We start from the raw sequence: 21,685 nt of genomic DNA, 5'->3' as shown, positions 1-21,685 counted from the left end.
ATTTTTTACAGCAGTAAACATATTTTCAAAAACATAAATATAGTATTATGTAGCAGTAACAAACTTCTGCAGTGGACAATGTGCTCAATTAAACAAGTCCTTAATGTTAGATTTAACAAGGTTAAAGCTTCCTCTTCCAAACTGAAATTAGAATAATCTGTACATTAATCATTTAGTGAACTGTGAAATGGTGGAACTGACATAGCACACAATTGTGACCCATTTACATTAATAAAATGATCAAACCACAATTACCACCTTGTGGTTCTATGCCTCCGCCAACCAGCCAGGTTGGATGAAATATGATCACAACCTCTGTTTCTGTTCCTGACTAACGGCATTAAATAATGGCCAGAATTTTTTTTTTTTTTCACTACTTCTTTTTTTTTTTCACTACTACTTTTTCATCACTTCATCATTTTATGCTGCTAGACATTTGCGTGAAATTATGTCATAGCATTTTTATTATATTTATTATATGTGTGTGTGTGTGTGTGTGTGTGTGTGTGTGTGTAGTAAATACACATATGTAGTAAATACCTGACCTATGTTTCACCCTGACTTGGTAACCTCAAATAATCCTCCTCAGGTTCATTATAAACCAGAGAGTGCCTGGAAACAGCAAAAAAGAAGTTACGCTATCTCATTAGATTAGGAAACTTTAAACTCAAACTCAGACTGCAGCAGGCACTTGCCACATGGTATGAATAATGCTTTTCTTTTTAAAAGTAATGTGTGACTTCCTTTTGTTAGGAATGAAGTAGCAAGGTTCTTTTTAAGTTAGCAAAGAAAGTTTTTACCACTAATTTACCAAGTGAGAATCTTCCCTGAAATTCAAAATCACATTCTCCACACATATTAGTAAATAACTTCTTATTAACAGTTGAGGACAGTTCAACACAGATTGTGAGATCATTAAACTTTTAGATGAAAAGTATCAGATTTAGTGATACTGCTAGTACACTATCAGCTCCAGTAGACAGTAAATGAAAAGAGCCAGGGTCAGAAAATATGATCTTTCTCTTAAGAAAGGTTTTCAGTTGCAACCTGTCCATTTGACCTGGACCCCTGTTGTGCTTTTTGCACTTTGCTGTGAAGAAGGTGAGAGAGGTTACTAAATGTCCAAGTTTTTCTGCACTAAACTGAACTCACCATAACATCCACAGGAGACCAGATTGAAAAACCAAGTGCTCTGGGATAAGCTGACCTTTGGCACTCACTGCTTATCTCATCACACTGGCCTGTGAAAAACTCTCTCAAGACAACTTTCTCTATTAGGAAACATGAAAGAAAATGTTGGAATATGTTGAAATCACAGAATGTGATTTCTTTAACCGACTTCCTCAGAATAGATAAGGTTCTCTGTGAACTTGACACAGATGCTCATGTGGCCTTTCTGCAGTGTGGGAAAACCTTTTAAGTTTCTAGCCAATATATTGCTCCAGATCTCTATGTGATGTATCAGCCAATATATTTATTAATGCTAGAACTTTACAAGCTGTTTTATTACAATATGAAAATTATACATTGTTCTAATATACATAAGTACAAATACTGTACTCATCCATACTAGCAGAAAACCTAACAAGTAAACCTAACCTTAACACCCCTCAACCTAAAGGACACCATATGTTACAATTAAAGGGGTAACAATGATGGCAGGCTTTTCACTCCACCTTTGAGTTTGCCCATTTGGAAACTGTTACTGCAAACTGTATTATCCATACAGACAAAGAGGTCCTTGTCAGGTCACTGTAAACGTAAATCACTTTAGGCATTTGACCAAAATAACCAATGCTGTCATTTTTTTGGTGAGGACAGTCTCTAAATGAAATAAAACAACCTAAACAGTCACAGCCTCCCAGGCACAGGCATGGAAACATAATAAGGTGCTGTGATACAGTTTAAAGCCCTAAAGCTATTTTTGATATAACCTTTTCACTGCACATGTACAATGCATGGCCAACAGAGATGCCAACACATATTCATTGGATAGTAAAACATGATGCATAGTGTTGTCATGACATGGACTCTGTATAGTTATTTCCTGTTTTATTTTGCAGTTACTTAGCATATGAGTCTGTTGTTGCTTTACTTTTAAACTCGAGACTTATAGAGGAACCTATAGAGTTGGGAAGTGGGTGGAGCTATGTTGGTTCTCTGGAATACAGAATGATGAAAAATCCCTTCTAAGACCAGAGGCCCTTCAGGCTTCACAACTCTATCAAGTCTGGGTGTAAATTTTCCAGTAAAATTAAACATGTTCAATATGTCTCTAATTTACTTCCCACTCCGAAACCACTGCATACTGTCCACCAATATCATCTGTATACTACTGTGGCACATTTTTAATTTTGCATTACCTTGCTGTTTAAGTCCTCAATCGCTGCCCTTATCCACCAATCTGCCTATCAGACAAATTTGAAAAGTGCATAGCTTATCCAACTCCTCTTGCAGGGATTTGTTGCTGTTTGGCAGTGGCACCGTGCTGATTCCCTTAAGCCTCAAAAGCACTGCAGGAATTTATCTCCATTAAGAAACAGGATTAAAAGGCATGGTGGTTCAAGGGGTTTTCCAGAGCACGCTTGGTACCGCTAGCTTATTCTATAGCAGGACAGACAGCACTCTCACTCGCTGTCCAGTTATTAAATGGTCTAAGATAAATGGCGATTACTTTGCCTTCAAAGACCCTTTTGTTGGTGTCAGTGTGAATGGTTATTATCCATTGACCTGTGAATTCTTTGGAGATATGCCATGTGCAGTTAGTTGCAGATATATAAATGCCATATAAGATACCTGAGTATGTTATCATTGGTTCAGTTCTAGAGCTTTTCACTGCATATTGTAATAAGGTTAACTTGGACATACTGATCAACAGAGTCATCATGAAAACTATTTCTTTTTTAAATCTAGTAAGGAATATGTGTTAAACCGGGATTTGGGATTACCAAAACACCTGATTCCCCTGTTGAAAGTGGCTACTGTTTTGCCATCATATCTTTTAGAACACTGCCAGTTGCTCAAAGGCTTTATGATATGAATGTCTGACCCGAGACTGAAAGGTTGAAAGTCCACAACTGAGCCCCATGGAGGTCTCTGCTGGTTTCAGAGACTGCACACCTGTCTGAACACACTTCTCTGTTTTCAGCAATCTTTCAAAGCCTTTTGAATTGTGCTACATAACACTTTGACCTGCAGTAAGCAACAGTATAGAGGCTTGTCAGTCTGAAAAGATGTGATAGGTATCACAATTGAACCCTCAGTGTCAGGCACTTTATCTGGTTTTATATGTTTTATTCCAAGTAGCTCCTGCTTTTTAGAGCCCAGAGAGCTTCTAAAATCTGAAATTTAGGCAGAATTAAAAAGTTCATATTTTTCTTAACCTTGAAGGATTGAATCAAATCCATAGCGAGTTTCTCAATCTTTTAAAATGTTGTAAAATCCTGCTGAACATCAAATTCCAAGCAACATTATTGATCCTAACGATATTATATTATATTATATTATATTATATACACTGCTCAAAAAAATTAAAGGAACACTTTTTAATCAGAGCATAGCTTCAAATCAGTTAAACTTCTGGGATATTGATCTAGTCAGTTAAGTAGCAGAGGGGGTTGTTAATCAGTTTCAGCTGCTTTGGTGTTAATGAAATTAATAACAGTTGCACTAGAGGGGCAACAATGAGACAACCCCCAAAACAGGAATGGTTTCACAGGTGGAGGCCACTGACATTTTTTCTCTCATCTTTTCTGACTGTTTTTCACTAGTTTTGCATTTGGCAAGGGTCAATGTCACTACTGGTAGCATGAGGTGATACCTGGACCCTACAGAGGTTGCACATGCAGTCCAACTCTGCCAGGATGGCACATAAATGTGCTATTGCCAAAAAGGTTTGCTGTGTCTCCCAGCACAGTCTCAAAAGCATGGAGGAGATTCCAGAATACAGGCAGTTATTCTAGGTGAGCTGGACAGGGCCTTAGAAGGTCCTTAACCCATCAGCAGGACCGGTATCTGCTCCTTTGTGCAAGGAAGAACAAGATGAGCACTGCCATAGTCCTACAACATGACCTTCAGCAGGCCATTGGTGTGAATGTCTCTGACCAATCAATCAGAAATAGACTTCATGAGGGTGGCCTGAGGGCCTGACGTCCTCTAGTGGTCCCTGTGCTCACTCCCTGGCACTGTGGAGCTCGATTGGCATTTGCGATAAAACATCAGAATTGGCAGGTCGGCTGCTGGTACTCTGTGCTTTTCGCAGATGAGAGCAGGTTCACCCTGAGCACATGTGACAGAGTTGAAAGGGTCTGTAGAAGCCGTGGAGAATGTCATGCTGCTTGTAACATCGTTGAGCATGACTGGTTTGGTGGTGGGTCAGTGATGGTCTGGGGAGGCATATCCATCGAGGGACGCACAGACCTCTACAGGCCTGACAACGGCACCCTGACTGCCTTTAGGTATCGGGATGAAATCCTTGGACTGATGGTCAGACCCTATGCTGGTGCAGTGGGTCCTGGGTTCCTCCTGGTGCACGACAATGCCTGGCCTCATGTGGCGAGAGTATGCAGTATCCATTTCCTGGAGGATGAAGGAATTTATACCACTGACTGGCCCCCACACTCGCCTGACCTAAATCCAATAGAACACCTCTGGGATATGTTTTGGTCCATCCAATGCCTCCAGGTTGCACCTCAGACTGGTCCAGATCTGGGAGGAGATATCAAAGGGCACCATGCGTTGTCTCATTTGGAGCATGTCCTGATGTTGTCAGGCATGCATACAAGCACATGGGGGCCAACTACTGAGTACCATTTTGAAATTTCAGAAAAATGGACTGCATCATTTTTTCACTTTGATCTTCAGGGTGTCTTTGAATTCAGCCCTCTGTAGGTTGATAATTTTCATTTCCATCAAAAGATGGGGCATCCTTTCATTCCTAACACATTACATTTGAGCAGTGTATTATATTATATTATTATACCATTTTAGAGAGGACTGCAAGACAGGTATGCAAGATAGAAAAAAATACATACATAACTAAATAAACATAAACACAAACAACAACGGAATAAATTTTAGAAAGCACTCACACGTGCTTTCTTCATCTAAGCCATTCCAAGACTTTTGTTAAGAACTATTAATCAGGATTATTTCCTTATCATGCCACTTATGCTGAGTCATTAAAAATATTCCACCTTTCATGGCCACAGACTTGTTCCTAACAAAAAACCAAGAGAAGTTTTTAATCAGATAAAATTTTGAAGGATTTGGGGACTGTTCACTTGGGTAGTGGTTTTATACAGAGGATTATCAATGATTTACCCAGGATTATAGACCAGATTTGTGGAAATCTCAAGTGATAACAAACCACAGACAAAGACTCTGGCAGGCACATATTCTTAATGATTATTATCCTACGGACAGCTGGAAAATGGCCCAGAGTTATCGCTATTCCGGTATGTCGGAAGCCTATTATGGCAGTCAATAACCAGAGCTATCTGTGGTTGGCAAGCTACAGTGCAGTAACCCATCAATACAAATTCCTCTCAGTCTTCACCACATATCCACACATCCATTGACTGCACTGAGTTCCAGTGATTTAAAGACTCTGTGCCACAGATGTGTTAGGAGATTCAATGCTTCATGTGCCCTTTGCATCACAGGTAATAAATCAATTGTCACAATGGTCCCTCACAGTGTGACAAAATCAATATCAGTTTATCAAGGGAGCAAGACCAGCGCCCACTCATTCAACATGTGGCCCCATTCTGTGCTGGTACTACTACACATACATGTAACTGGTCAGGAGGTCTTTTTAAGATAGATACACTGAAGCAGTTATATACTGGCTCAATGCTCTGCCAATAACACATAGTTTTTAAAGCAATAGTGGGATATAAATATAACAGTTTAACACTGTAAGGTACAACCATAACCCTAATAATAATATTTATAATAATGATGATAGTAATTACAAAATCCACAAATGTAAATTATATTTATTATAATATTTATAAATATTTATATTTTCATTTGAAAATTTTAAATGATCAGCAAGCAACTTCACTTTTATCATCCTTGATCACATAATGCACTCAGCAGAAGGTACTGTATTTGTCCAGCAGGCTACAATAGGTCATTCATCTGCATGATAGAGCTGATTGCAAAAGTTTGGGCATCTCTGAGGAAATTACATATTTTCTGTTTTTTTGAAGTGAAAACAAGTACATACAACCCATGCAGCAAGCAAACATTAAAATGAGTCTTTCTTCAAACATTGATGCAAATTACTTATTTATTAACCTTAAAAAATTGGGAAAATCTGTATTTGTAGCATGTGCAAAGTCTGGGTTTCTACCTATGAAACACTCAGATCCTCGTTAACTCGTCAGGCCTTAATTGACTCATTAGGAGTTGTAGTCAAGAACTGTCATCAGGAATTTCTGATGACATTTCTAAACCTTTTTGGATCATATTCAACAGCCATGGGCTCCCATGAGCCACTGACTAAGGATATAAAATGGAGCAACCTGATGCCTTCAAAACGGGGAAGGCTATAAAAAGGTATCAAACCACTTCCAGCTTAACATTTCCAATGTCCAAAATGTCATTAAGAAATGACAATCAAGAGTAATGATCTGGAGGACCAAGAAAACTTTAGGACAAAACTGCACGTCTGATAGACAGAAAGGCAAGGCAAAAACCCCATAGGACTGCAAAGGAGCTGTAGGGAGCTTTAGCTGACACATGAGTGGAGGGGCACTGTTCCACTGTGCAACACTCATGTACAAGCAGGTTCTGCATTGAGGAGTCATCAGAAAAACCTCACTTGTGACCTCATCATAAAAGTAAACTCTGGCAGATGTAGTTTTCAAAACAGCATCTAGAAGAGTTGCTTTGGAAACTATTTAATGAAAAGAACATTTTTACAACTGTTAAGCATAGGGTTGGTAATAATATTCTTTATGGTTGTGTGGCAGCCAGTGGCACAGGAAACATTGCACAGACAGAAGGAAGAATGAATTCTACTAAATATTGGCTGCAAATGTCAATTACTCAAGATAGTGAAAGCAAAAAGAGGCTTGCCTCTGAAATAGGACAATGATCTAAAGCATACCTCCAGTCAACCATGAGCTACTTCAGGAACCTTTTGGAATGGCACTCAGAGACCGCTGACTTGAGCATAACTGAAAATCTGTAACTGTAAGGTAGGCTAAAACTATCCCAGAACTTGAAGCAATGTGAAAGGAAGAATAGAAAGTGCCCAAAATTTTGCATACAGTTCTATGTACACTCATCAAGCACTTTATTATGAACAGCATACCAATACTGGGTAAAGCCTTCCTTTGTTCTCTAAAAAGCCTCAGTTCTTTCATAGGATGTTGGACAGATTCCTTTGAGCACATTCATGCTTCCAGTCTCCCATATCCCAAAGGTGTTCTGTTGGATTCAGATCTGGTGACTGCGGAGGCCATTGAAGTATACTGTACTCATTGTCATGTTCATGAATTCAGTTTCTATGACAACCTCTGCTTTGAGACATGGTCTATTAGCATGCTCTAAGTAATAATTAGAAGATGGTAAATTGTGGCTATAAAGGGATGCACATCTAATACTTAAGGTATGCCATTCAACCAAAGATTGGTTGGTGTTAAGTGGCCCAGAGTATGCCAAGAAAACATTGCCCACACCATTACACCCCTACCATCAGCAGCCTGAATTATTGTCTTATAAAGTATACTATCAGTTTGGGACCTTGATTAATAATTAATTTAATAACTACAACAAAAATTACCCATCAATAGTTAGTAAAAGTTGGAGGATTTTTAGTTTTGAACCACAGAGTTGCAACATAACTCTGTCCAACATGAATCAGACAGCAAAATATTAAGTGTCAAAAACATGTATTCACAAATCTCAAATTGAAAATTGAAAACTGCAAACATGGCGAGTATTCTTTGTTTAAGCCAAGTCAGATAACATGCAAAGGAAGAGGTTAGCCTGTTGCATGCAAGACAGTTGTATCTTCGTACTATACTGTACTATACTGCATTTTAGTGTGCTTGCAAGGTCCTGTTGTTGTTGTTGCTGTCTTGCTATGTGGCTTCATTGTTACTGAAGTTGGAGTTCAGTGGTTGTTTCTTTGGTCTCCTTGCACAATTAGCTGTTTGACACTAGCTCTGCTTTGTAGCTCCTTTTTGCTGGTTAACTCAGTTGGTAGACCTGGCATCGCACCTACTGGTGCTTGGTCTTAAATTCTTAGGCAGGCTCTCACGTCGCTACCAAAGTTCAGTCCAGTGCAGGCCTCTGCTTCAGACAGGCCTCATGGAGGTTAGAGAGCAGAAGCTCCTGTAGAGGAGCAGGCTGAGAAGGGCAACCCCTCTCCTTTGTGGAGCAGGCAGAGAAGAGAAATGTGTCCTAAGCCATACAATTACCATTGGCAGCTACAGTTGGGAGGATTTCACACCCAGGTGTGAGAAGCTAAAGGACCCTGGAAAACTTTGTTCTTTGTCTATGGCACAAAAGGAGCCATTTGGTCTCATCCTGTATTATGAGTGGGCTGATGCCTTACACTGACACACAAAAAAGAGGCCAGGGTGGTGGAGGGAGTTGCAGCAAACTGTAATTCCATGAGTATGTCAGTAGAGTAATAGTGTAAAGTGACAAGTAAGGGCTGACATAAATAATTACATGAGTATGACGGACACTATTAGTCAGCTGGTTGCCAAAACAATTAATGAATGAGTTGGCAGTTCATGACTTAAGCAGCTGATGTTAATCAGCTAATAAGAATTCAAAGCTCAGTCTGAACTAACACTAAGCTCCACATGTATGAATAATCCAGGATAAATATTGGGCTTTAACAGGCTCAAGAAAAGTGTAACATGTAATAGCTCTTTGTGAAATATTTGCATGACAGACCAATTCTGAGACATTTAAATACATCAAGATTGTGGTGGCATGTTGTACAATTTATTCCTGTCAAGACATCAGTAATCTAGAAGTTAAATCAGTCAAGAATCAAGAGTAAATGTAAATGTACGATGTAAACCACTGAGAATATTTTTTATCTTATTTTTATTATTTTAATACCACACACTAAACCTTAGCTGAAAAAAAAATAAACAAGTGAAAGGTATATTGTACTTTCACAAAACAGTTGAGTAGACTGGAATCCACAACAAGCTTGAAGAGTTCATTGGCCAAATGAGCCACCTGGACCTGCTAATGAATACAGTAGGTCCAAATAATAAAATATGCAGTTGCTGATCTGTCAGTGCTTAGAGGAAAGCAACTTCCTAGTCACTGTTCTGACGGTAGCGGTGCCTTGTTAAAATGCACTCCATCAAAGTTTCCTTTGAAGTAATAGCTGACAGAAAACATAATGTGAATTTGACTTGGCAGGTCTCTGAAAAAATTGCTTGGGAAATATTGAGCAAGACTGTAGAAGGAGGGAACCAAGGTGAAGTCAGGTCTCGCACCTCTTTTGTATATTCACCCTGCTCAGAACGCATTTTGATTAAGAAGTTGTCCATTGCTCTGTAAAAACTTCATAATTTAGTCTTTTTATTAATTTTGCAAAGTTTATCTATGACACCCATTGCTGTTTTGCACATTTCAGAACTAAAGGATTTCATTTCACTCTTCAAATATGAAGACAGTGCTCAATGGGTTGAATGGAAATGTAAATTTAAACCCGCTGTATTGCCTCATCTCCCTCAACAGAACAAGAGTCCTTTAAAAAAGGTTTCATTATAGATGACACTGGTTGTCTGCCATTTCATCACTGTTCTTGTCATTCCCTGTGCAACAGTAAATAATCAAGTGGGAGTGATGTGCAATAACTCTTTTGCTTTGTAATGTATACAAGATAAAACTTTATAGCTCCCTCTGTGAAAACCAAGAATTGATTATGCAGTCCAGAATTTCCCTACTGTGGCTGAATGTTGAATGAGTTAAGCAGGGGCATCAGCAATGCAATACACAACACCACGATACTTGGACCAGTAATGATATAATAACACGAATCTTTATTTTATTATTTTTTTTTTTTATTTCATAGACATTGTGGCTCAAGGGATGAAAATGATTGGTGTTTTGCCTCAATAGCTATTGGATGGTTTACAATGGAATTTTGTAAAAACATGTATGGTCATGTATGGTCCTCAGAGGATGAATCAAATCTTTCACCAATTTTTGCTCAAATATCTCTACAAATGTTTGAGGGAGTGTGATGAAATGTTGTCAAAATATCCATGGTGCCAAGACAATGATTCCTGTTAACTTTGGTAACCTCCAAACCTTTCTTCTAATGCCACCAGTATGTTCAAAAGTTGGAATAGATATTCACATTCCGAATAGGATAAATTGTACAATCTTTGGTTGGCTAAGTTAGTTTAGCTTATTCAGCATTTAGCTTGAGACACTGCTGTGCCTAAGTACATCCTCAATGAACCACTAGAATGGCTTGAGACTTTGTCTTGTTGTTAAAGCCGCAATGGGTAAAAATGAATTCTGATACATGACACAACACATAGTGCAAACTAAGAGCTGTGCTGCGTTGCAAATGCAACACATGGATATTCTTTTTGTTTTTTTTCTTGGCTCTCACAATTGGACTATGTGCACCTATGCAATGAGTCTTTTGATGTTCTTTCTTTAATGTTGGCAGCCAGGGTTTTATTGGTGAAGAATTCTTGATTACTCCACAATGAATCCTCCAGTGTCCCTTCCAAGTATAACGCATTGGTGGCTAATAGCAAGTCACCCTTGCATGTTGGCCCCTCATTCTTTTCCCCCACATTCTAATATAACAAACTAAAAAGACCAACTGTTTTATAACACACTGATTTATCATCTAATGTAAATTTAGCGTTCTCTAATTAGATTGCACACTCATGCAGAAACTAGCAATATTTGAATTCCTTTTTTGAGAAATCTAATCTTTCTTTGGTTTTTAACAATATCTCTATATAACCATACCTCTTAGTACATCTGATAGTTCAAAAAATGCTCATAGCCCATACAGAATAGCATAGATTTACAGCTATATAGAGAAAAGCAGCTGTTATCATATGTATTTAACTAACATTCGCCCCACTGACTTATTGACTGAATTATTTCAGAATTTGATTGCAGTTTTTTTTTTCACTTTTTGTGCAATTAGTTTCGCCAGTGATACATGCCTGTATTATTGCTCCTTCTGATGCAGCCTTATGCTATTATTTAGGTTGATAATATAAGGATTTTACGCAAAACAGCTTGCATTGTGCAGCTTTGCACACTAAACTGACTACACATAAACCACATTAATGGGAACAGAAATCTGTTAGTTTGCATTCCGTGGCACAGATGTTATCGGGTCTGTGTACCTGTCCCATCTGGAATTAGTGTTAATGTGGCAGTTTCTCACAGTTTCAGCATCTGTAAGAAAGTGTACGTCAATGAAGCAAAAATCTTGCTAACATAATTGCTAACATTAGTCACCTAAAAACGCTTATTCCTCCCACAGTGCCCTCCAGGTTTGAGTCCTATGAAGGATGGCACCGGATGCTACGACCACCACATCGGCATTGACTGCTCTGACGGTTTCAATGGAGGATGTGAGCAGCTGTGTCTCCAGCAGCTGGCCCCTCTAGAGGATGACCCAACACTCTACAACATCCAGATGTTCTGTGGGTAAGGAAGAACACACTATAATAACTCATAATTATTTTATTTCATAACCCTTATTGAATCCTTTGATCATTCACCTAACATCCAGTAATTTGAATGTTTACATATTCTAAAAGAGGGCATTATCAATTTTAATATGGATGGTTATGGTTATATATAATGGATTTTGAAAATGCAGCAAGTGAGCTACAGAACTGTACTGTACACTAAACACGTGTAGTATAAATTTATCTTCTTTTGAAGAGGAAAAAAAAAATCCTGTAACCATAGCAGTTGTAAAGGAGAGGGGAATGAACAGTAGACAGGCCAAGAATACACAATATATGCAGCAATACAACCTACACATCTTCAAAATATACCTATATAAGAAAGATTTTACTACTTCATTAAAACAAAAATACATTTGGATGACAAATTGGCACAGCGGGCCAATGACAACACAGGGTGGTTTGTTTTCCCTTGTGTGTGTGTGTGCATGCATGTGTGATCAAGGCAATATGTGGTCCTGCAGTCACTTACTGTAGCAGGAACTACCACAGAGCCAGTTTTGGGTACTTTGGCAGGTGTATATATATATATATATATATATATATATATATATATATATATATAGGACTCTGATAGTTGATAGTTACATATATATTATAGTTATAGTTAAATAGGAATACCGGGGGAGAGGACTAGGGCTATCCTCCCTGCCAGCAAAGCCATCATTGGCATTAGCACGCGTGAAAAACGCAGATAATTTGCAGTGTTAATTAAAATTAAAAGAACATTTATGTTTGCGTTTCTCTCCCTGCTTCCTGTTTCACATATGTATCCGCGTACGCATCCACACACAGCAGCAGAAGGGCCGCAGAGGAGATGGACTGACAACTCCCCGTTAGGAGTAAGGAAAGCTCTGACAAGTCTTTTAGTCTCTGTAGATCATAGATGAACAAACACTGACCCTAAACATCCAAAAGTCGGACCAAATTAGCAGCCTTTTATTATGTGTGCTAACGTGGCGATTTGTCAGCCTGTCTCCCCTGCGGCTCTTCCGCTGCTGTGTGCGGATGCATATGCGGAGACGCATGTGAAACTGGATGCGGGGAGAGAAACGGGAACATCAATGATCTTTTCATCTTTACATTTTCTTCTTTGCCGTTTTTGGGAAGGCTGGGGGTCCCATTGACGGGTCAGTAGGGGAAACACTGGGCTGAATTTTGTAAAAGTTTTCAGCTCCCACGAGTGAGTAAAACGCTTGCACTGTCGAGCCTTGGCCTATGAGAACGAAATACTTGTAATATAAACCAAAATAGTGTAGCAGCTGGAGTGATCCCATCGCAAGATGGTCTCTAGTTATGCTGATGATACTCATGTATTGAACAATGTATCATGTGATTTATGTATATTTTCCCTGAATAGTTTTGTCATTCACATCAAAAACAAATTTCTCCTTATCAGTAGCCTCAGGTACATCTTCATTTGCTGAGCTGCTGTCATCCATTCCTGTTAATTTTCCAAGAAAATGTACAGTCATGTTAATGTGACATTAGAACACATTACATTAGACAACAATGTTTAGAATATTGATTGAGGAATACCAAGGATTTGAAGGTTAAACAAAAAAAAAAAAAAAAAGAATGAATTGACAGGGTGGAATGTAGTCCTGCATTTAAGGCTTGAAGTTTGAAGATTTTACTAGCACCTGGTTTGAGATATGTGGTGAATTCATTCCCTGCTCTTATCCACCAGTATGATTCAATATAGAGGTCTATATACCATAGAAGTGGATTTTGTCTTTACTTACTAAATTGTTTAGAAAGTAATACCGTGGGTAGGACAAAGTCAAGACAAAAATGGCCTGTTGAAACCAAATAAACAGTGTCAGTGTCATACTGGTTAGGACAAAGCAAACTGAGAAAGCACCCTTAGGAGAGTTGGGAGAAATTCAGCAGTGGCTGGTGTTCTTGATTGTAACTGTCATGTATTATATCTTAGAGGACAGATTTCTGGAAGAAACAAGCATTTGTGGGCAGTTGGCTGTATTTCTTTACACCAGGTATCTCCTTCATGGAGGATAATTGACAGTGAGACGCTCACTCTGCAGTGTGGGCAACGAACTTAAAGATGTCCCTGAGATAATATGGAGGAGGGCTCAAGATGTTGTCAGACCAGGATTGGTTGTAAAATATTGACCCCTCATGGCTGCCAATACCTGATAATTGATGGGGCTTAGACCAGTTAGCAGCAGCTGCTGTACATAAACTAAGTTTTATTTCCCAATTATAGTTATCCAATTCTCAATAGAATGAAGCTTCCACCATGATGACAAATTTAAAAAAAGAGTTTTTTTTGTTTTGTTTTTTCCCCCCCCTTTTTTTTTTTTATCTTTCCCTGAGTACATGAGCATTGTAGGCCTTGACAAGTGTCAAATCCTGAAGGCAGCTCTGAATACTTGGAATGTTTTGGACAGAAGTTCAAGTAGTGGTTGAACATTTCAACTGCCATCTGTTGTGCAAAAATATCAGTAAAATTTTGTTTGACCCTGCACAGTTGAAGGTTATTTTCACTGTGTTCACACTGTTGCTACATGTTTTTAAGGGGTTTTTTGCTTTTAATCTGCAAACAATACATTTCACTTTCACATTCTTTAGGTTCAGGTTTTGTTGGGATGACATTAGTGCTGCAGTGTCACAGTGTCACAAAAACTGAATGAATCAATCAGTTAGCAATCACACCCTCTGACAGATGACATTTGTATGAATATACAGGCTATGGTATGATGCTAATCATATCCTAGCAATCAGCAAGTTTGCAATCCATATTTTGCATTGCAAGCAGTTTGAATCATTAAAAAAAATAAAATAAATAAATAAACAAATGAAAATATGAAGAATGGATACAAGTACAATTGTTTTTGTGGAGCATGAGTACTTTGTGGAGATATGATGAAAGCCATGACGTCGTAATCCAGTTTTCTTTAGTTCATTTGCAAGTGGTGTTGGAGTAGCCAATAAGAAAATACAGCCCAATAAATATGGTTCTGGTGATTTGAAGCTAAAATTAAATGTATTTGAATCTAAATTTCTCTAGCTCACATATAGCTGTTGTTTCAACAATAGTGTATTAACAAAATTCTGACACCTAGCAGCCATATATCTCCGCTGGAGAAATTTCTACATATACACATGTCATTATGAAAGATATCAAGTGAGATGCCACTGCAACAATGAAGAATAGGAACCAGACCACAGATATAACCTAACTGTGAAAGCTATCAAAACCCCCAGACCCTGTAAACAGCAGTTAATTGAATGCAACAAGCATTTGTTTCTTGTTGTCATCTTTACATTAAAACATCATGTTGCAGGCACACTATTTCATGTCAGATTTGCATAAACAGGTGATACAAACTCCTGTTTAATTTAATTCTCAACAACAGCATTTTGTTGTTGTCACTCTCCATAGTGCAGATGTGGCTAATCCTCCACTCTCCCCACTGGAGACTCACATTAGCTTTGCGACATTTGGCATTCCAGGAGTCTCTCTCAGTGTAAATCCCTGACAGATTATCTTTCACTCTTTAACCCCCCATATCCCATTTTCTCTCTCCTCTTCATCTGCCTTTGGTTCATTTCACCAAGATATTATACACCAAGATGTCAAAACATCATCAATATGAAAGAATCTTGAGAGGTCTCTCTGTATTTGGATTCTAGCTCCTTTTTTGAAATGGAGGATTTTGTGCCAGTTGAGAAGAATTGATTTGATGATTCTTCAGTGTTGAACTGTGATGTCTGAGTTGTGCATATTTTGAACACAGCAAAAGTGTTGTACACTATATCTTGCATTCAGCCACATGGTTTAAATCATTTTTCTCACCAGTCAGTCATATCTAACAATAACTTTCCTGTATTTATTTCACTAGCTCACTGATGTTGGCGAGCAATTACAAACTACAATTTAGTTAATTTGTTGTAGCTGATGAAATAATTGCTTGCCATGGTAAACTATCACTTGTCGCAGCCTGTTAAGACTAAGTTGTAATCTATAATCAGACTTGCAACACTTGTCATTTGAAAATTGGACTGTTGTGGTTATTCAATTTGGATACAGAAACCAGTAATTGTTCAGGCCTGCTCAGTGTTTATCTCTCTATGTCCCCCCTTGTAGCGACATCAGGCATCAGCCTGATGTCAGCCTGGCACCTATGATAAAAATATCACACAATTCAAAGAAAAAGACATGAATGTGTTCCCAGAACACAGTCACTGAGAATTATGACCTGAACCCCCATCCTCTCCTTTGCCTCCCCAACATTCTGTGATAAGAAGCAGATACAGAACTCTTCCTCCCAAGCCAGGGTCAAAGGTCAAATGGCCCATTTAGATAAAACAATTCTAATGGACCCCAGTTCATCAGGAACTTATGAATAAATGCTCTTCAAATCTTCATTCTATTGCAACTAACTTTGTCTCTGCAATAAACATTCAACTGTGCTTTATCAAGAGAGTAACCTGAAAAAGAACTATGCAGATTGGACTCTCTCAGATCCACAGACCTAACTAGGTCCTGTCTCCCCCATTGTTTATCTTTCTCTGCACCAGAGATCTGCTCGGTAATTTACGTCACATTCCAGGATAATCTTACTCACAATCTCTAATGTTGAACTATATGAATAATTGTCACATTGTAAAGAACCATTTATTGATCAAATGCTTATAAGTAACTAGGTGAAAATCTGAATTTTGTATGATTTTAGTAAGCTAAGCTAATAATATGAGAAATTAATTCAACCATCTGCCATGGAACCATAATGCCATTTATTGACCATGTCTAAGCTTAACTAAAGAGGTTAGACACAATGTTTTTCAGGTATTAGAATCAAATAATTATTCTTCATGTCTTGTAATGCCATTCATTTATTACTAATGATGAACACAATTTATTCTTTTGCAGTTTAATTGTCTTAAGATCTGCAAGTAATGTGTTTTGATTCATGTTTGTATTAATGCATTGTCTTTCTTTAAGTATTAGTGCCACCAAGTTATATCTCGTCTTGCACAATGTCTTAATTGATCATGGTGGAAGCCAAATATGTGATATGCGCAAGTGTTCCAGATTAATAATTTAGAGTTTATTAAGAGATCATATTTCATTCTAACTGAGACAAAGAGAGTGAGGACAATGAACCATGATTGGCTGAGATCACCTCACTTCGCCTGTAAACCTGATACTATCCTCAAGAGAATAAAAACTCACAAACAGCACACAAAGGACAACGCCTTTGGTTGAAATCAGCTACAAGCTACACAGCCACTCACCATCGCACTTTAATTTTCTCAGTTCCTTTGTTCTCTTTCCACCACATGCTCCGCAAGTAACTTTTTCTTTTGGCTATATGCACAAGTGACTTTCTCTATTTCTTTAAGCCATGCAACATCAAGTTAAGCCAAAGTTATCCAGAAAACGTTAAGTAGGCTACGTAAGAGCTTATTTTTCTTCAACCCGTGAAAGAGGCCGGCAGATACACGACTGCCTGCAAAGAAACCTGCGAGAAACTAAGTTTGCTGAGACAGAAAGTCTGTGAGTAAACTCAACTAAAGCTGAACTGCTGAGACACCGGCAGAATCCATCACCGTGTTAACCAGAGACACGGCCTCCAGGAGAATCCACCTGGATCCTGTGTTTCCATGGTTACCACCACAACCTCAGTCCCCAGCCAAGTCTGCAGCCACCGTAACTCATAGTGGGCCGGTCTTAACATTCTGCTCATGACAAGGGTTGATGATAAAATAAGTAAAATCACAATTCTTCTATCAATAGACGTCTCAAAAATATACTTACAGAATAAACCGATTTGCCTCCACCAGATCACGCTTCATTTTACCTGCTGTTAGTTCACCATGCTCGTTGATCATCCTTACATTTGTGTATATCTACATTCACTTTAGTAATCAATAAATTGTAAATACCCTTGTAGACCCAGCAGTTTTGTGTGTTTCTTTGCAATGGTGAGCTGGATCCCTCGATTGACAAATCATAATCTTAGATATCAGGCTGATTAAAATTTTACAGTGTGGATATTAATGCAGAATATTGATCAAACTGCACGGTGGTGCCCCATTCAATGGGTGTGAATTGGATTTCCCATTATTGTGTGCATTTATGCAGCACCCTTTGTGTTTGAACATGCAGACAGGTGATGCAGTGCACAGTCCACCCCGTAGTTTCACATTGTTCCACTGATGGACCGGAGGTGGTGATGTGCCACTATGTAATGCAATAAACCTTTAAAAAGAAGATGCCTTCAACACATTTATTACACCTCAAAAACACATACCATGTCATTTTGGTGAGTAATACTAAATGTAAACGTAACTTTTGGTAGATAATTGATCAACAGATATTCTAAATGTGCAGCATCACAACATTGGCTTTCTCTCTTAAATAAATAACTACGCATTAAAAATCATCTTGAAGTATTTTTTTTAGAGTACAAGCACTGTAACTGCTTAGAGATACAGCTAGCCCAATGATCAGCCTGATGATAGCCATATACACTCACTGTCTGAGCATTCTCATCGCAGTTGACTGGTTGGAGCAGAAACCAAACCCAAATAAAATGTGCCTGTGCAGATCAGAGACAGCATCTTATTGATCTTTTAATCTGCTATGCAATCCTACATAATCATTTTAAACTCTACCAAGTGAGAGCAGCTCCCTGTCATACAGTTGACTATTTAAATGACAGCTTAACAGTTTTATAATTGGCAGTGCAGCCAGAACCCTCTCTTTAAAAATTGTAAACATAATTAACTTTAACCATAAAATGCATGTTTTGTTCTCTGCATACTAATTATAACCATTATAACCATACCCCCCCCCCCCAAAAAAAAAAAAAAGATTTAAGAAACTGCAAGAGTGAAGAAAGAAAAACAAGCAAATTAACAGACAATTAAGGAACAGTAAGTTATAAAGTAAACAGCTCTCAAGGAGGGATGGAAAGATGGCAATATATGAATCAATTAAACAACAAGAACTTGTATCATTCCAGGTGCATTGAGGACTACAAGCGTGGTCCAGATGGGAGGTCATGCCTGCCGCTGTCTGAAGCCTGCACTGAGGGAATCGACTGTGGGGAGGCAGTGGACATCCCTGCTAACCAGACCGTGTTTGGGGACCTTTTCTACGGATACAACAACCACACCAAAGAGAGCACCTCCGGACAGATCCTCAAGGCCACATTCAGGTAAACACAAGCTGTTTTGTGAAGTGGAGCATGTGGGACATTGTTCTGCCATTTGTATCTCAGCAGGGAAACAGTTTAGCATGGTTTGGGCCTTTGGCTCCAGCAGTGGTGATATCCAAAAATAAAACTGTCTCATACAACTGTAAGTGCACATATAAACCCGATTTACACTTGGTGAATACCATATAGCACCCTTGAAAAAATGCCTTGTGACAGCACAGAAATAAAATCAAAGACAACAAATTAACGTATGAAAACAGATAAAATGTAGCATGTACAGTTTGGCCCTTTATAAAGAGGGAAATCCACCTAACATGTTGAAAAGGCTCTCTTTGCTGTGATGACAGATGACCCTCCCTTAGCGAAGAGAGAAAAAGTAGATCCCAAACGGCAGCACTGCTTTCCTTGATCTGGGATGCCACATGATAGTTGGCAAGTTTGTGAGCTCTGCCAACCTAATTTGCCTATTGAGATCTGATCTCAATGCACACATACTGTATCTGATGTAGAGAACACTTACTAAAACCAGGTGTAAATGCAAAGGCTTATGTCGCATGCAAGACTCACTTTGGTGGGTAATTAATCTGCTCAGGATGGGCAGACAAACAATCACTCACAGCCCCAAAACTATACTTTATATTATATTATGGTTAAATACTACAATGTTAGATGTTAGAGCCCTGTACTACAGAATCCACACCAAAATCTACTACCTTTTCCTGGGAAATACGCCCTGATGTGCAACATCTGTCAATTAAAAATAAGTGGACAGACATGTAGACATCTAACTCCAAATGACAGTGCAGAGGTACACTCAACAGGTTCATAAAGTGCATAAGAGCAATGTCATATTACAACTAAACATCTAATAGCAATCGTTCTGCCAAAACACAAAAATAATTGACAAATCTCCCTTTACTGTCACTTGTCACTATGATTATTGATATGCAGTTCTGTGTTTAAATCAGACTTAGTTTTTGCAGTGTTTCTGAGAGAAAAAAAGTAATATACTTTGTGGAAGTAATAATTTAAAAATCATGGGAATACATTCAACCCTATACAGACCTATCAAATAATATCAATGTTCCCTGTAACACTTAAAGGAGATTGTGTGCATACTGTCCTGGAATGTTCTATGTTCTGTAGTTATTAAGAGTGTTGGTACAAATATACCAGAGGCGAAGACACAAGGATAAGCAAATTACATGTTGCTTATTTATTCTATATTTATTGAAAAGCCAGCACGCAAAGTATTCAGACAGATGTCTTCCATGGGAACATTTGCTTTCTAATGTTTAATTCAACTCCCATTCAGGCAGATACTGTATGGTATATTGAATTGTACCCAAGCACCTACAGAGTACTACTCTACTACTACTTATTGTTGATTAGCACCATGTACATAGCAGTCTTTCAGTTTTTTTCTGGTTAGAATATGGTTTAAATCACACAGTGACAAAATGGAAACAGTTGTAATGCATACATAATCAGGAGATAGATGTGTCCTTGTAGGTTGTAAATGCATATGGGATTGAATCAGTATATTTAAAGGTTATTTCATGATAGGGCAGGACTTTATGGTAGATTTTTTATGTCAATTCCCACCAAATAAAAACGATAATAGCAATAGTAAAGCATTGACCTGACAGGGTCTGTCCTCTGTAAAACACAAAACATTTCTCCTAAACTCAGGCTTATACCCCAAGGAGAAGGAAAAAAATCTGGCTATCACACAAGTTCAAAGAAATGCTATATCCCTTTCATAATTTGTACAGGTTTTGATGCAGATAATAGAGTACTTTGAAGGTGGTTAATTATCACTGTCCACATTCAGCAATCATTTCCCCTGAACTCAGGAAGCCAGAAGTTCAGCAAAGTCATCTGCAGACCAGGAATTTAATTTGTGCCGTGCATGGATTCCGCCGCCCGGAGGCAACTCACCCACTTAGGGATCCACCACTGGAGTTGTAGAGAGGGAGGGACGGGTGAAGCAGCAAAGTTAACATCATCAAAAATCTAAATCTCAAATGCTCTGATCTCATTTGGAAGTGCTTGTGAGTGGAGAGTGGGGTCTGATGCAGACTTTGAAGAGCACCAAATGCTTCCTGTGCAGATGAGGTGGTGGAAGAGGAAGGCAGACTCGGGAGGCATGGTTAATGCAAGGCCTAATTATAAGAGATGGCAGCAAATGAATTAAAAGTGACCAGGAGCCCATGTGCTGAAATTAAACCTAATTGGACCAGATGAACATTTGAATGTAAAATGAACAAAAGTTGCACGAGGAGAGCATCGCAATTGAACACTGGAGATCCACAGGGGGTTTGAAGTCAGTAGAGCACTTAGTTTAGATCAAGAGAGTTACAACGAAACCAGTTGGTAACGTACGAAAGACAGCCCCTGGCAAAACATGCTCTTGTAGTGCTGTAGTTTAAAGATATACATCCTATGTATATACCACTATGTTGGAATAACCTAGAAAATGTTACATGTTAAGTAGAATTTCTGTTAATGGAGCACTGTGGCTCTGGAGGATTGTTTTTCAAGTCAGTCACTTGAGTAATTGTAATTGGGTTTAGAAACTGGACATTTGTGAATGCATTACTGACTATCACCATTTATCAGGCAGCAAGGTTCAAAAGACAGCGTAAAGTTGCATTAATGGTAGGGTGGGGGGCTGACAGCATCAAATCTAAATCTAGTATTGAATTGATTTAAATGCTCTCACATTCCTTAGCAAATCTAATAAGTCAAACTCTATTAAAATAATTATTA

The 21,685-nt window shown here is 38.5% G+C and overlaps 1 protein-coding gene across 5 annotated transcripts in view; it reads left to right on the top strand.

The window, feature by feature from the left end:
• The window catches only part of astn1 (astrotactin 1), a 342,836-nt gene that overhangs the window by 146,424 nt on the left and 174,727 nt on the right, over window positions 1-21,685 (top strand). For all 5 annotated transcript variants that reach the window (XM_018695889.2, XM_018695888.2, XM_018695887.2 and 2 more), the window contains 2 exons: window positions 11,513-11,679; window positions 18,719-18,913. In XM_018695889.2, coding sequence (XP_018551405.1) covers window positions 11,513-11,679; window positions 18,719-18,913 — 362 coding nt within the window. The remainder of the gene's footprint in view (window positions 1-11,512; window positions 11,680-18,718; window positions 18,914-21,685) is intronic.

Source organism: Lates calcarifer, linkage group LG4, assembly GCF_001640805.2.
Source record: "Lates calcarifer isolate ASB-BC8 linkage group LG4, TLL_Latcal_v3, whole genome shotgun sequence".
In the NCBI taxonomy this organism is placed as follows: domain Eukaryota; kingdom Metazoa; phylum Chordata; class Actinopteri; family Centropomidae; genus Lates; species Lates calcarifer.
The sequence above is the reverse complement of the archived record's forward strand: the minus strand, read 5'-3'. Positions and strand labels throughout refer to the sequence as shown.